Source organism: Artemia franciscana, chromosome 16, assembly GCF_032884065.1.
Source record: "Artemia franciscana chromosome 16, ASM3288406v1, whole genome shotgun sequence".
Classification (NCBI taxonomy): domain Eukaryota; kingdom Metazoa; phylum Arthropoda; class Branchiopoda; order Anostraca; family Artemiidae; genus Artemia; species Artemia franciscana.
In genome coordinates this window covers 26,899,943-26,915,448 of record NC_088878.1, presented here as the reverse complement: position 1 = coordinate 26,915,448, position 15,506 = coordinate 26,899,943, and the positions used below count along the sequence as shown (strand labels likewise).

The 15,506-nt window shown below is 35.6% G+C and overlaps 2 protein-coding genes across 2 annotated transcripts in view; one reads left to right on the top strand and one right to left on the bottom strand.

The window, feature by feature from the left end:
• Positions 1-15,506, bottom strand: part of LOC136037296 (calponin homology domain-containing protein DDB_G0272472-like) — a 198,847-nt gene that overhangs the window by 143,527 nt on the left and 39,814 nt on the right. The window lies entirely within an intron of this gene.
• The window catches only part of LOC136037294 (src substrate cortactin-like), a 58,903-nt gene that overhangs the window by 27,544 nt on the left and 15,853 nt on the right, over positions 1-15,506 (top strand). The window contains exons 5-7 of the mRNA XM_065719936.1: positions 413-523; positions 5,604-5,725; positions 14,565-14,682. Coding sequence (XP_065576008.1) covers positions 413-523; positions 5,604-5,725; positions 14,565-14,682 — 351 coding nt within the window. The remainder of the gene's footprint in view (positions 1-412; positions 524-5,603; positions 5,726-14,564; positions 14,683-15,506) is intronic.

Here is a 15,506-nt window from a genome sequence, read left to right as displayed (position 1 = left end):
ACTATGTTGTTCTGTTTGTTGTCCATAAATAAAAGACACATAGTGATCGTTAGAACACTGTTACTTTATTTTTAGTAATAATATTAGGTCCTACACCAGGCAAAATATAGGGTTTTATATGCTATTAGTTAGAATTTAACCTAATGATTGAATTATATTCTATTTCTTAGTTATATTCCATTCCTTAAGTTTATTTCATCAAATCATTCATTATTTCTTATATATACGAATCTGTTATGGCATTTTAAAAGAAAAACTAGAATAATTGAATAAAAGAATAAACACCTAAATGAAAGAATAAACACACATAAATAAAAGAATAAACACCAGAATAATTGAGTTTGGCACCCCTGGACAAATCTTTTGTGTAAAATTATTGTGCTCTGTTTTCTTATTTCAATTCTTTTTTCAGATTATTCTCAAGGTTTTGGGGGTAAATTTGGTGTTCAGCAAGATAGAGTTGACAAATCAGCGCTTGGCTGGGACCATGTTGAAAAACCAGATAAGCATACATCCAAGAAGGGTTAGTATTGTCTCAACCAGTCCCTTATCCTATGGGGGGAGGGGGAACTATTCCCCCAGCTCAGATGTGAATATATTTATAATTTCCAATATTTACACTGTTTTCCTACTTTTTTTCGTATTTTCTCCTTAGAAATGTACTGTTTCCTGAGAAGTGAGGGAGAAAGGGGTGATGACTCGGAAAATATGTTTTTTTTTCAAATTTCCAGAATTTTCCGTCCACTGCCATCGCGAATGTCACTGAAGCAGAAAGCTTGTAGATGCAACATAAGTACTCTTCAGTGTACGAGTCCCAGTACGAACTGCATGTACACAGTACACAAGTGCACGAGTTCCCTGTAACTTGCATGAAATGCACGAGCTACAGTAACTGCAGCACTTCAAAGGACTTTGACCCCCATAAGTTTGTTTGTTTACTCTGTTCAAAATCTTGGCAACATTTGAGGTGAGGATCTTTTTTATAAGCAAAATATTGGTAGCAATTCCTCTGTATTTTTATGTTGCAGCTGAACCCGTGTACTTAAAGGTTTGTAGCTACTGCCATTTATGATTTTTATTTTCCCTTTGGTCTTCCATGAAGGGTGTCGTAGCCCTCTTAGAGCTTCTCTCTTACGAAAAGAAATGAAGAATGAAAACGAGAGAGAAAGAAAAACGAGGATAATTTTCAGCTATTGAATAATGAATACAAAGCAGATGCCTCAGCGAAGAACATCTCTGACCCGTATTCACACACATATATATATATATATATATATATATATATATATATATATATATATATATATATATATATATATATATATATATATATATATATATATATATATATACTAGCTGTTGGGGTGGCGCTTCGCGCCACCCCAACACCTAGTTGGTGGGGCGCTTCGCGCCCCCCCCCCCCCAAGCCCCCCCGCGCGCGTAAGTCGTTACGCGCCATTGTAGTTGTGTCCCTGTGTCCCACCTGTGAATAGAGATAGATATAAATATATGTTTTTAACTACGTAAAACATGCGAATATACAACATTCTTCGCTGTCCCATTGTCTGTGCATATAAATAGATTGTCAGGTTTACTGACTCTTGAACATGCAACATATAATTGTCCATGGGAAAAACAATCCGTATTCAGATCTATACCTCATTATTCTAATGATGTGTCCCTGTGTCCCGGTCGTCATTTTTGTCCCGGGGTCCCAGTTTGTAATTTCTCTTTGAGTGTCCCGGTCGTCATTTATATTCCCTGTGTCCCGGTGTCCCGGTCGTCATTTGTGTCCCGGTGTCCCGGTCTGTAATTCCTATTCGAACAATCCCTGTGTCCCGGTGGTCATTTATATATCCCGCCTATGCCCCCAGCGTCCCTGTTGTAGTTGTGTCCCTGTGTCTCGGTCGTCATTTATATTCCCTGTGTCCCGGTCGTGATTTGTGTCCGGGTGTCCAGTCTGTAATTTCTCTTTGAGGTTCCCGGTCGTCACTTATATTCCCTCTGTCTCGGTCTAATGACGTTACCGTCAAAGCAAAAATGACGACAACTAATTTCATGACGTCAGCCGACACAGAAACATGACGTCACCTGATCCACAGATCCACAGACAGACAGACAACTTATTTTTATATATATATATATATATATATATATATATATATATATATATATATATATATATATATATATATATATATATATATATATATATATATATATATATATATATATATATATATATATATATATATATATATATATTTCTTTATCAAACAGCTCGTGGTAAAGAACTGTAAGAAGGAGCTCAATAGTAACCAAAACTATAAGAAACAGAGTCTTTATGACAATAGATACATGAATAGATGCAAGTTCAAAATATATAAAATTTGTCAAGTTTAATGATACCCATGAAAAGTTACGAGTATGAAAAATTTGCCCAATTTTCGAGAAAGGGGGAAACACCCCCAAAACATCAATTAAAATGAAATAAATGAAGATCACCACCAGATTCTGCATATCAGAGAATCCTACTGCGGAGGTTTCAAGCTCCTATATACGAAAACGTGGAATTTCGCATTTTTTGTCAGAAGAAAGATCATGGGTGTTTTTTTGTTTTTTTTCCTGGAATTGATAGCACTAAAGACAGTTTAGCGGAGGTCTTTGCCAAAATAAGTGGTTGATTTTCGTTATTCACTGGCTGTTATTGTCGGTGTTGACGACTAGTCATTGCAAAAAGTAAAATAACCTTAAAATGGCTAAACAAAACATTAACTGTGTGAAACTTAGGGGAAATGTGGAAATGTAAGAATTGTGGAGAATGTAAAAAATGTAGATTCTCTGAAGAGCACAAATGAGCTTTTTAAATAAAGTTTTTTTTTCTGGAATATATAAAGACACCAAAATTATCTTCTGTAGTCTTTTAGTCTTTTTTTTTTTTGCTTGAAAAATTCTTACGATTACCTATGCCATTTCAATACCACAGAATTAAATTAAACACATTTTTTTAACTACAAAAATGAAATTATTGAAAAAAGTGAAAATTCATGACGTCTGTTTCCTTGCCTTTTGTTTAATTTTTTCTAACATTATTTGTTGGAAATTATTTTCCTTAACTTTCTTTTAGATAGTTTGTTGTTTTGTCTTTTTGATTTCTTCTTTTTTCGTTCTACAGTTTAGTCGTGCGTCATAGGCTACTTAACCAGTGTGGTCTCAGAACCTATGTAAGGGCATGCGTCGTTAAAATTTTTCCCTGTGTCAATGAACGTCCGTTACAAAAAAAAAAAAAAAAATACTATCGCTGTGTATTCGTTTTTTTTTTTATAATTGAAATTGTCAAGATCAGTGTCTAACGTTTGCACTCTTTTTTGTTTTTTCTTCTTTTTTGCTTAGCCTTTACGATGATTCAATTATATTTAATATCTGATTATAGTATATAAATTATATAAATCGAATTAAATGTAAAATTGACTACATGTCATAATGTATAAAAACTGAATTTATGTATATCTGTGTATCCCCTATGCGTCACTATACAGTTCATCTGATTGCCAGAAGGTTTAGGTTTAGGCTCCTTGACTTTCCTTTCTTTTGAGATTGCAGTAACGAGCGATGAGTAAAGTAGCTATTTGCTAAAACTGGACTTTGAATGTTGGCGTATATAGTTGTTGATGTAGATTAGTTTTTAGTTATTGGTGTTGGTGGAGATCGCGAATGCTTGTTGGGGCAGATCCCAAGAAGAAAAGGAAAAACTATAATGGAATTTAATTGTAACTTCCCTTTTTTGGATAGTCCTATTCCTAGTGACTATTCTAACTTACAACGCCTGTCCCTGGGCCCTGGGGGGTTGTGTCAACACCTGAGTGTTTGCTATCTGACCTTTGAACTATTTTTAGCAAAATAGCTATCTCAAATTTTTTCTCGGATGCATTTGGAAAAAAATGGGCATGGTGAGGCTAGTTGCCCTCCAATTACTTTGACTCTTAAAGAGGGCACTAGAACTCCTGATTTCCAATAGAATGAGCGTCTTCAGAAGTTTATGCAACTACCTCTTCCATATGAAGTGCCTCTGGAAAAAATAAATGATAAGGATTTCGCTATACAAAAATCTGTACTCCAGCTGTATTTTTTTTCTTTGCATACTGTTGTGCCTTGTGCAGGTACCGATCTCCTGATTCGATGCCTTCAGTCGGGAGGGCGTGGTTAGGGACAAATTCTCCGATGCTTCTTTTCTCCTCAGGTTTCTGCTGGTGCACATTTACAGCTGGTTTGACTCTGGCCAGGTTTACAGGGTCACATAATTGACCTCCTTCCAAACCAAATAGCCAGTGATGCCAGCACTCGAACTCTTGACCTCGGGATTTCAAGTTGGGAGCGCTAACCACTCGGCTAGAACGTTTTTTTTGTCCAGCTGTGGAGAAAAAAAATTTACTCTAAATATGACTAGAAATACATTTATATAACCTAGGTTTCAAGAGAAAAAATTATGCCTGTAACGATGTTTAGCTAAAAGGTGACAATACACGTATATTTCACTCTAAAATTTAGAAGATAACATTTTCTGGATAGAAATCACCAATAAGGTAAAAGCATCTGACAATAAGGAAAGAAGATGCACTGAAAATCTTGCTAAAAAAATCAAGAAAGAAGTAACAGATTGAACGGAAAATAAGAGGGAAAATGGTCTTAATCAGCTCTTAGAGCTTATACAGTTTTTGTTAAACATGTTTTGATTGGTTGATATCTATCATTTTGTTTTTCTATCTATCATTCTATCAAATAGAATGAGAAGCTTTCAAGAGTCGGATCTTTGCCGATTTAGTCCAATTGTTGATATTTTTTTATTTTGGTATTTTTGCATTGAGAGTAATTCTACATTTAGCTTTAATCTGGCTGTTATTGCTGATTTATTAAGATTAAAAGCTATCTCAAAGCTATTTGGTAATTATATTTAAAACGCCGAAGACTGTATAATCGATATAATTATCTGTACTGTTACAGGATTAAGACTAAATTTTCCTGTAAGCAATAGTTAAAAAAATTCAAGATTATTTTAAATCAAAATCTAGTCTGTATAAGGTAGTCCTAATTAACCTTGGGAAGGAGCGGATTAATTAGGCTAGTTGATTTTGAGCAATTAGGTCTACTGGTTAAAGGGCAGTTTAGAGTAGACCAAACAATGGAACATAATTGCTCGAATGCTAGATGGTGTTGGTGATTTTCTTTTTTGAAACTAGCGCCGGTTTTCACTCTTCTGAAGTTTTCATACTCTTTGGCGGCTACTGGTCTAGCAGTGCTCGGACCCTTGTTTCGCATCTTCTAACTGTTTATCAAAAAGACCTAAATGATAAGGCCACAGGGTTTCCTAACTGTTGGCTTAAGTTGTTCACACTCTATCACAAGAAGTTTTTTGCCTCTTTATTGCTATACTCTATTGCTATCTAACTTGAGCTACACAGCTCAATGAATCTTTGATTATTGCTTCTTGTCAAAATGACTGATTTGATTACTAAAAATTTGACGCCATTTTTCTATGATAAAATAATCACGTGTTTTGATTTTAGAAAGCATGTCGTCCTTTTCTAAATTTCAATTTTTCCCAGATTACACGCAAGGATTCGGCGGGAAATTTGGCGTTCAGTCGGATCGTGTCGACAAATCGGCCCTTGGGTGGGAGCATATTGAAAAAGTATCAAAGCATGAATCACAAACTGATTATTCTAAGGTTAGTATGAATTTTAATTATTCCTTTTGCTGTTTTTATTATTTGTATTGCTTACTTTTATCTTTTTTCTTATCTAGTTGTATTTATTTTTTATCCCATTCGTGATTATTTCAGTGACGTTATTTGGTTCACGAAATAACTCTGAGACGTCTATTCATTTTAACTGTTCTATGCTACTTTCTACTTCATCCCCTATCTCTTTCTCCTTCTCTCTCTCTATTTCTCTGTAACCTTTTTGTTTTTTTCTTTTAGTTTGACATATTCATGATTATTCTTAATGACAATATATTGTTTAATAAATTGCTCTGGGCTCTGAGTGTTATCTGCTACTCTCTACTCCATTCCTTCTCTTTTTCTCATTCTCTCCCTCAATTTGTTTTTAATGTTTTCTTTTTTCCCTTTTGTCATGTTTATTCATTAATCATTTATACATGGTTATTTTTAATGACATTTATTTTGTTCTCTAAATAATTCTGATCTACCCTTTTGTTCATTTTAATTATTCTTTGCTACTCGCTCCGCTTCTCTCGCTCTCTCTCTCTCTCTCTCTCTCTCTCTCTCTCTCTCTCTCTCTCTCTCTCTCTCTCTCTCTCTCTCTCTCTCTCTCTCTCTCTCTCTCTCTCTCTCTCTCTCTCCTCTCTCTCTCTCTCTCTCTCTCTATCTCTCTCTATCTCTTTCTCTATATTTCTATTATTTTTTCGTTTTTTTTTCGTTTTAGTTATATTTATTCATTTGAAGTATTATATGCTACTCTGAACGCCGTCCCCGTTCTCTTTCCACTTCTCCCTTTCTCTATTGTTTTTCAAGCTCCGTTTCGTTTAGGGTTTTCTGCTTAAGAAAGGTAATCTTGGGGCTAGGCTTGAAATATATTAAAATTTTTCATTATCAACGAAAATAGAGATCACAAAAAAAAATAGCAACAACTCAAAAGAATAACGTGGGAGATTCTAGATATCCCAAAAGGATATTGGGGTACCATGAGCCAGTAGGAATCAGTTGGCTGAACATTTTAGACCATCTTTGGTATCTCAACATACCCAATTAAAGGAATTTCATTATTCACAAGAACGACAGAATAAGATTTGTGAAGCCGCTTGTTGTGGTTTTTTTATTTGTCATTTATGATTTCTTTTTTGCTTAAGTAAGTATTATCAATACGTGATACGTGATTCAAAAAATGCAATACAAAGAAGTATGACAGACGATTGGAATTGAAAAAAAAAGAGAAGTAATATTAGTCGGCTAGACATTCAGCTGATCATCTTTATAATAAGATTATTTAAGAAAAGTTTTTCTGATGAAAGTAAAGAGCGAAGAAGAAACTTTTAAACCGACAAAAATTATTGCTTCGCATTTTATGCGACATGGATCCGCAATATTGGTACATATAAACTGACTTGTAATATTCCCTAAATTTTTAGGATTCTGAAAAATTAGTGCTTACTGAAAGCTGATCTTTTTTAAAGTTTTTACAGAATTAAATTGTATTTTAAAAATCAACTGATTTCATGGCTGATGAAAGTTTATAGCCTTGTAAATTATTCTTTTATTTTCAGCAGGGCTTTTGTTTTCTGCTCCTAATCGTATTTTGTTGCTTTGATTTTGTGTTTTCAATAAAATACTAGTTTTTCAAAATATTAAAAATTCTGAAAAAAATTGAATCATGCAAGGAGCTACAATTACGTCATATATCAGATCAGCTTAAGTACATCATATATCAGGTCAACTTAATTACGTCATATATCACACGCAGAAAAAATCTTTCGACCTTTTCTTAGTCTAAAATGGACCCTTAAACAACTCTCTACGATGTTCTAGTGCCGTTCTAGCAGTGGGGAAAAAAAGAGGACATATCAGCGCTACCCATGCAAAACAGTGAATTTCCTTGTTGGTCAAATCAGAGGACTGTAAGTTTCATATATTAGGTTTTCGGCCATGGAGATTCCGGTTATGTTCTTTTGTTTTGATCTGACGGAATTATTTTACTGACATTTTACTGTTTTTATTTTATTTTTTTTTCGTTTATTTTATTTTTGTTTTATTTTCACTGTTTTATTTTAGTGTGTTGTTACAGCCAGGTTTGATCTCTGTGTCCCGTATTACCGAGCTAAGGTCAACCACGGTGCCACCCCTGGACACAAGTGTGGTTTAGTATTTGTGGCATTCAAATATTCAAAGGATTCACGGTGTATTTTTCTTTTGAATTTCACTGGTCTTCCTCTTCAGTTCTTTTTCCTCTGAGCTTTGCAATAATGGTTCCTAAATGAGGCATAATGTTTGCTTTATCATTTTCTTTGGTTCTAGGTAATTACTCCTCCCCCCTGGGCGATTTTCTCCCTGAAAATACCCCCCGTGGAAAATAACCCCGGAAAATAACCCCTGTGGAAAATAAGTTTTTCCAAATTTGAGAATTTTATTTGAGTTTTGTGTTTAATTTCCGTAGGGGGAAGGCATTTCGGTATGTATGTATTATGCGTCACTTGCTCAATCAATCAATCAATCAATCAACCAATTTATTGATACTAAAAGAAAAAACTATTACAAAAGTAAAGTGGTTACTAGGCCCAAGAAGCTTTGCTTGTAATGGACCACAGAGAACAAGAATAAAACACTATTATAAAATACATACAAAAAAACACTGGAACAAGACAAGGACATTGAATAGATAGGATATTTAACAGATAGAAGATTTAGAAGGAGATTTAACATATAGCTGAAAATGATTTTAAAAGAAGAGAAGAGACATACAAATTAGGAAAGGATTAATAAAGAGAGAAAAATTATTGAATTGGAAATACCCGACGAAATAATGCCTTTGCAGAAAGAAAAAGAGGGACATCCGAAGGGATGGAGTTCCATAATAGAATTGATTGATATACTGGAGACCTCTGGCCTGCTGTAGAAGATCGTTTTGGTAAAATAAATCGTCGAGAAGAATTACGTAAAGAAGAAAAGTACCTACCTGAGCCTGTCCGTGAGAAAAACTGCTGTAGGGGCGGTGGGAGAGTACCTAGAAAAGCAGAATGCGCAAAATAAAGAGTACTTTTACCTATAATATGATCCAGCAGAGCTATTCCAGTATCATTATAAAGATCAGAGGAAGGGTAAAGCCGAGGGAGAAGAAAAGTAGCCTTCACTGCCCTATTTTGGGCTCTTTGAAGTGAGCAGAGAAGAGATTTATTAGTATTACCCCAGACAGAGCAGCAATAAGAAAGGTAAGGATAAATAAAAGCATAATAAAGAGAAACCATAATATCAGGAGGAAGAAATGAGTTAATCCGGTGCAACATTGAAGACTGGCGGAGGATTAAGGAACGGGTGTGAGTTATATGCGGTTTGAAAGAAAGAAAACAGTCAAGATACACACCAAGAAATTTCACCACAGTAGCTTGTGGTATAATATTATTCCCAAAAGTCAGGGTAATTGGCTCCTGTACGTCTCGCATACGGTAAGGGGTCCTGAAGTTGACAATGGCACTCTTTCGGCTGTTAAGAGCCATACCATTTGACCAGCACCAATCCTTTACTTTATCAAGAAGACCTTGAGCCATAGAAGTGGCAGATGGCAGGTCCACCGCAGCAATGAAAAAGTTACTGTCATCAGCAAAAAGAACAGGGTGAACATGGGGATGAAGACCATCAACAAGATCATTGATGTAAATTAGAAATAAAAGTGGTCCAAGCACAGAGCCTTGTGGGACACCTTTCAATACAGGCAAAGTAGAGGAAGAAGTACAGTTAACCAAAACATACTGAGATCTCTCTGAGAGGTAGGACCTAAACCATTCTAGTGGGACTCCATGCACTCCAAATAAAGATAGTTTAGACAGAAGAACATTGTGGTCAACCATATCAAAGGCCTTAGAAAAGTCGAGAAATAGACCCAAAACACACAAGCCCTTGTCCAGATTAACACGCACAAACTCAGTTGCATCAGAAAGTGCGTGCAAGGTAGAGAATGAGGGACGAAAACCATACTGATGGTTAGTGATGAGAGGATTTCCAGCAGTCGAATTAGTACTAAATACAAATGAAGAGAGTCGACGATACACTACTTTTTCAACAACCTTTGAGATGACGGGAAGAAGAGAAATAGGTCTGTAATTTGAAATTAGAGAAGAATCACCTTTTTTATGCAAGGGTACAACGGTAGCAACTTTAAATAAATGAGGAAAAAAAACCAGAAGAAAGAGAGAGGTTAGTTATGTGTGAGATGGGATGAGAAACAAACTGACTGATTTTTTTAAGGACATTATTACTCAAACCAAAACTATCAACTGAACAACTACTTGGAAGTTGAGAAATAATACTAGAAATCTCAGTAGTACTACATGGGGAAAGGAAAAAAGACTTCTCTGTCATAGGAAAACAACTTACTCTACTCGGGGGTGGAATGAGAACTGAGGGAAGTGTGGTGAAATACGAATTGAAGGCACTTGCTAAGGATGGATTTTTTATCCACAACAGATCCATCAGCTTTCCTATAAAGAGATGGGGAAGATTGTTTGAGTTTCTTACGGGAGAGAGCTTCATTAATTACAGTCCAAACCTTGCGCAAATTCCCTTTACACTCCTCATTGATTCGACGTGAAAAATACAGCTATTTGGCTAAACGAACTGAAGAAGTGAGCACATTTTTGTACTGTTTATACTTCAGAAGATCTTTCTGTGTCTTACTTTTACATGCAGTCTTGAACAAAGACGCCTTCATATGGGTTGCATTGATCAGACCTCTAGACATCCATGGGCATTTAGGTGTAAAAATCCTTGGCCTCTCTCCAAGAGGAAAATGCTTATCCAACAGAGTTCCCATACGACACAAAAATAATCTAGTTGCACAATCAGCATCATTAGCTTCAAGAACACTAGACCAATCATTACTCTGAAGACTATGTATTAAATTAGAAATTTCTTTATCTGTAAAAGTTCTAAAAGAAGACTCGCCTTTCTCATCCACAGTAATCTCTGTTTTAGGCACAGATAGTGATAGATAAATAGGGAAGTGATCAGAAAGATCAGTGAAAACAAGACCAGACGAGAACTTCAAATTAGGAGAATGAGAAGTGAAAATATTATCTATTAAAGTGGCAGAATTTCTTGAAGGGTCAACACGTGAAGGAAAAAAAATTGAAGGAAGTAGCCCAGAAGAAGAAAATACATCAAAAAGATGGTCACATTCATCATTTGATCCAGCATTTAACATATTACAATTAAAGTCTCCCAAAACACAAATCCGTGTTTTAGACACACCAGAAAGTCCCCACACCAGAAAGCTGATCAAGCAAATCACAGAACAGATGTGTTGGAAAAGGAGGGGGCTTATAAAACAAACAAACAGTATCACATGCAACCTGGCTTTTCAGATCAATAACAAGAGAATAAACTGTCCTACTATTGGACACCACCGATGTAAACAAGGATTCAAGATCAGATCTTCTACAAAATTCAATACTAGATTTTATGAACAAAGAAATACCCCCAGAACACTTTGTTACCATTCTAGGGACATGAATAGCAATATAACCATGCATGTCATAAGCTGTAAAATTATCACTGTCAGATAACCATGTTTCCGTCAAGCCTATGACATCAAAAGGGCAAGAATTATCAGACCACAGATACGATTTAAGAGTGTCCCACTTATCTCTTATCCCACGCACATTCAAACAAAAAACATTAAAGCAACTGTTTGAAGAGAGTGAGGGCATAATATTATCACAATAATCAATGGTGGTGTGATAATTACAGCTAGAACTAACCATAGATTCAAGGAGAGGGTCAAAAGTGTGTGCCTCTTGTTTACCAGCACTACTTGGTTGATCAAATATAACTGAATTAAGAATAGAAGAATTCAAAAGGAAAGAGAAATCACCCATATTTATCTCAGACATATAAAACCTTCACAAATGACACACTATCCATAGTACACTTGAAGGTAATGGAATCATAAACAAAGAAAAAGAAATATCAGTGGGATGGCAAATATTAACCAAAGAAAGGGGTCAAATAATGTGGCACTAGTCAGGAAAAGATGAGCTGCGAGTGTTAAGGCATGACAAACAATGACAGAATCAGGCTACGTAAAGGCAATAGGATCTCAAACAAATATAAAGAGACATTAGTAGGATGGCTCATAATATTTGAAGAATAGGCTAAATTTACAATATGGGACCAGTAAAATTTATGTGAGCTGTAAGTGTGCTGACATGACAAAAGTGTGATAGAAAATAACATACATGAAGGTGATAGGAACACAAACAAATATAAATAAATATCAATGGTAAGACACATGATGTTCAAAGTATAAGACCAAAATAGATTTGAGCAATCAAAATTATGTGAACACACAGAACAAAGATATGGTAGAATTAAGGCAAAATGAAGGTGATATGATCACAAACATAAATAAGGAAATAATAGTGGGATGGCATATATTTGTCAAAGTATTGGCCAAAAGTATAATGTGGAGCCAGTCAAGATTATAAGAGCTGCAATTATGCTTACATGACAAAAATATGATAGAAATTGGCCTACATGAAGGTGAGAGAGTCAAAAACAAAAATAAAAAAAATTCAGTAGGATGGCATATATTAACCGTAATATTGGCCCAAAATATAATATGGGACCAGTCAAAACTTGATGAGCTGCAAGTGTGCAGACATAACAAGAACGTTCCAGAAGCCATGCAACATGATGGTGATAGGATCACAAACAAACATAATGAAAAATCAGTGTAAAAGGCACATATTAATTAAAGGAGTGGCACAAAATATAATGTGTAACCAGTTAAAATTATATGAGCTATAAGTATGCTGACATGACAAGAGTAAAACAGAAAGCAAACTACATGAAGGTGGTAGAATCACAAACAAACATAGAGCAATATTAGTGGGAAGGGACATATCATTCAAGGTATTGCCCCAAAGCATAATATAGCACAAGTCAGAATTATGTGAAGACAGTGAAGAGTGAAAGAGGAAAAATGTAAGAACATAAAATAAATTCATACAAAAACAATTCAATACATTATAACAAAGTGAACTAAAATCCATCACTTTAATTCTCTGCATTTGCTGCACATAAATCAATTTCATCCTGATCACTGAACTTAACTACTCTTCCAGACTGAGTTTTATACAGGATATCACCTTTACTGGACCAAACATTACGTAAACCAAGCTTTGACTTGGCATATGAAAGAAGCTGTAAGCGTGGTTTTGTAAGCATCTCAGAAAATAGTGTCCCAGATCCTTTCAAATCCTTCTTTTGTCTGAGAAGCAGTTGGCGAATTCGTAAATTACAAAATTCTACAACTATGGGTCTGGGTTTGGCAGATGGTTTGCCAATTCTTTTGGCTGATACAACATCAGACTGGGTAATTGGTATGCCAGGAAATTTCACAGCACATAGTGACATGAACTGACTTTCAGTGTTTTCAATGGGGGCATCTTCTTTCACCCCAAAGACAATAATTTGGTTGCTCAAAGCCTGTTGTTCAAAACGATCATTTAATCTTGCCAGGTTAGACTGGATAGGCTTGAAAGAGCTCTCAAGGTCTTTCATTGATGACCCTAGAGTAGTCAAAGAAGATTCAATTGAAGATATGCGTTTATTATAGCTTTCAAGGGTCTTATCAACTAGACTACTAAGATCTAGACTGAGGCCAGCATACACATCCTGCTTGATTGCATCCAGCTTATCTGAAGAAATAGTGGCATCATGTTGAATGAATGCCTGTTCCTCTTTCATTTTGGTCACAGCCTCATCTACCTGGGTAGAGATCTTGGCCAATATGAGGTCATCAAGTAACCCTTTCACTGAAGATTTAAGGCTGTCAGGATGCAGTGCATCTGCTAACATTTTGTGTTTAATTTTTATATTATTCATGTGGCTAGTCAGCATGAGTATTTGCTCTGAGACAGATTCTGATCCAGAGAATTGGAGTGAGCTGTCTGACCTAAGTTCACGGGGTGGCTTGATTTGACCTTTCATTACTTACTTAATATGAACAACAAGACAGGTACAGAGTAAGCAGTAGTATATGGCAGGCTGGGTATAAGGCAGGATATGGTTCACAACCTAGCAGCAAATTTCAAATAATAGAGCAGGAGCAAGTTAAAATTAGCATAGGTCTCACCTGATGAGTCCCCTCTTACACCCCAGGGGTAGGGGCTGCTGAGTATGCCTGCCTTTACCCATTGGTAGGCAGGCAGAACCAGTACTTCAGGCTGCTTAAAGCGTTGTTGGTAATGCCAGAAGACTTCAGATTACTCCAGTTAATATTAACACGTCTTTTCAATTTTTAAATTTGGCGACATTATGCTGTGTAGAACTCGAGAACAAACCGGTTTCTTCGTTAGTTTTTTTCAGCTTAGCCCGAGACAAGACAAAGACAAGTGACAGAATATATGGTAAATGTATAATTTCGGCTATATATTTGCACATAAGGGAGGGGGAAGTATTTGGAAATTTTGAAGTTGAAAAGCAATTTCTACTTCATAGAATGCAGAATAATTTTACCTAACACATTTTGCATGCAGATCCGCTATGCTTTACCCCTCCCCCTAATGTGCAATCCTATAGCCCAAATTTCTCGAGTTTTACACAGCTTAAATTTGATGTAGTAGCGCATAATACATAAGTACCAAAATTCCTTCCTCCTACGGAAATTAAAAAGCAAAGCCCAAATAAAATCCTAAAATTTGGCAAGCCTTATTTTCCAAGGGGGAGGGGTATTTTCAATATGGGGGGGATGTAAACGCCGGTCAGCATTTTTTATTGTTATTAAGGTTGATTTGAATTTTTTTTTATCACGGTAACTACTATCTATTCATTTTAGGGTTTTGGTGGTAAGTTTGGTGTTCAAACTGACCGAGTGGATAAAGTTGCTCATTCTTTTGATGAAGATCAGGGAAAAATTGGCACAAATTATGAAAAGGCTAAAAATACCACTCCTAGTAAGTTCTTGCATTTTACAAAGTGTGCTTTTACGGTAAAGTGTAGTGGAGCACGGTAAATTTCGTAAAGTAAAATAACCAAGCAAATTTCCTATTAGAACCCAGCTCGAATGTCTGACTGAAAGGGGAATTCCCGGAAGTCTTCCTCAGAAGTTTCTCGAAAAAAAAATGACTCTTTAGAATTGTGGTACAAACAATACTTTTATGCGAGTGCACACATAGAAAAAATTCATTAAAAAAAATTATAATAATAATAATAATTTACCTGTAAGAAAAACAGATTTTCAACTCGGATCCAAAACAGATATGAATGGAATATTCACTCATAGAATTTGTTTTTCTTCTGGTGGATGCCAAATTCGGCTACAAAAGTTGACAAGTTTCGTCAAAAAAAAATCATCAGATGGACTTTTCTCTGTGAATTCCTTTTTGTATTACTTATAAACACCGGAATTCTCTGAATTCCGGTGTTCTCCGGAATTCTCCTGCGGACAGGGAGATTTGAACCACAGAGCTCAAGATTTTCCGGTAGGGAAGCTTTGACGATCAATGATGGCTCCGCAAATCAGTTTTTTAATTCGGCACAAAAAAAAACGAAAAAACTTTTAGTGAAATGAATTCCATTTCAGGTTCTCAGTATGTTAATTATGACTTTTCTTTAATAACAAGATTGCGATTCCAGCCCCTTGAAAATTTAGGGGACTGACATACTGTAAATCAAATAAACTTTTCTATAGTTATGTCTGTTGGAGCTCCTTTTAAAGGAGTCAAGAAGGCAGGTTTTCAAGAGGAGTCAGGAGGCAGGTCAAGAGGCAGGTATAACT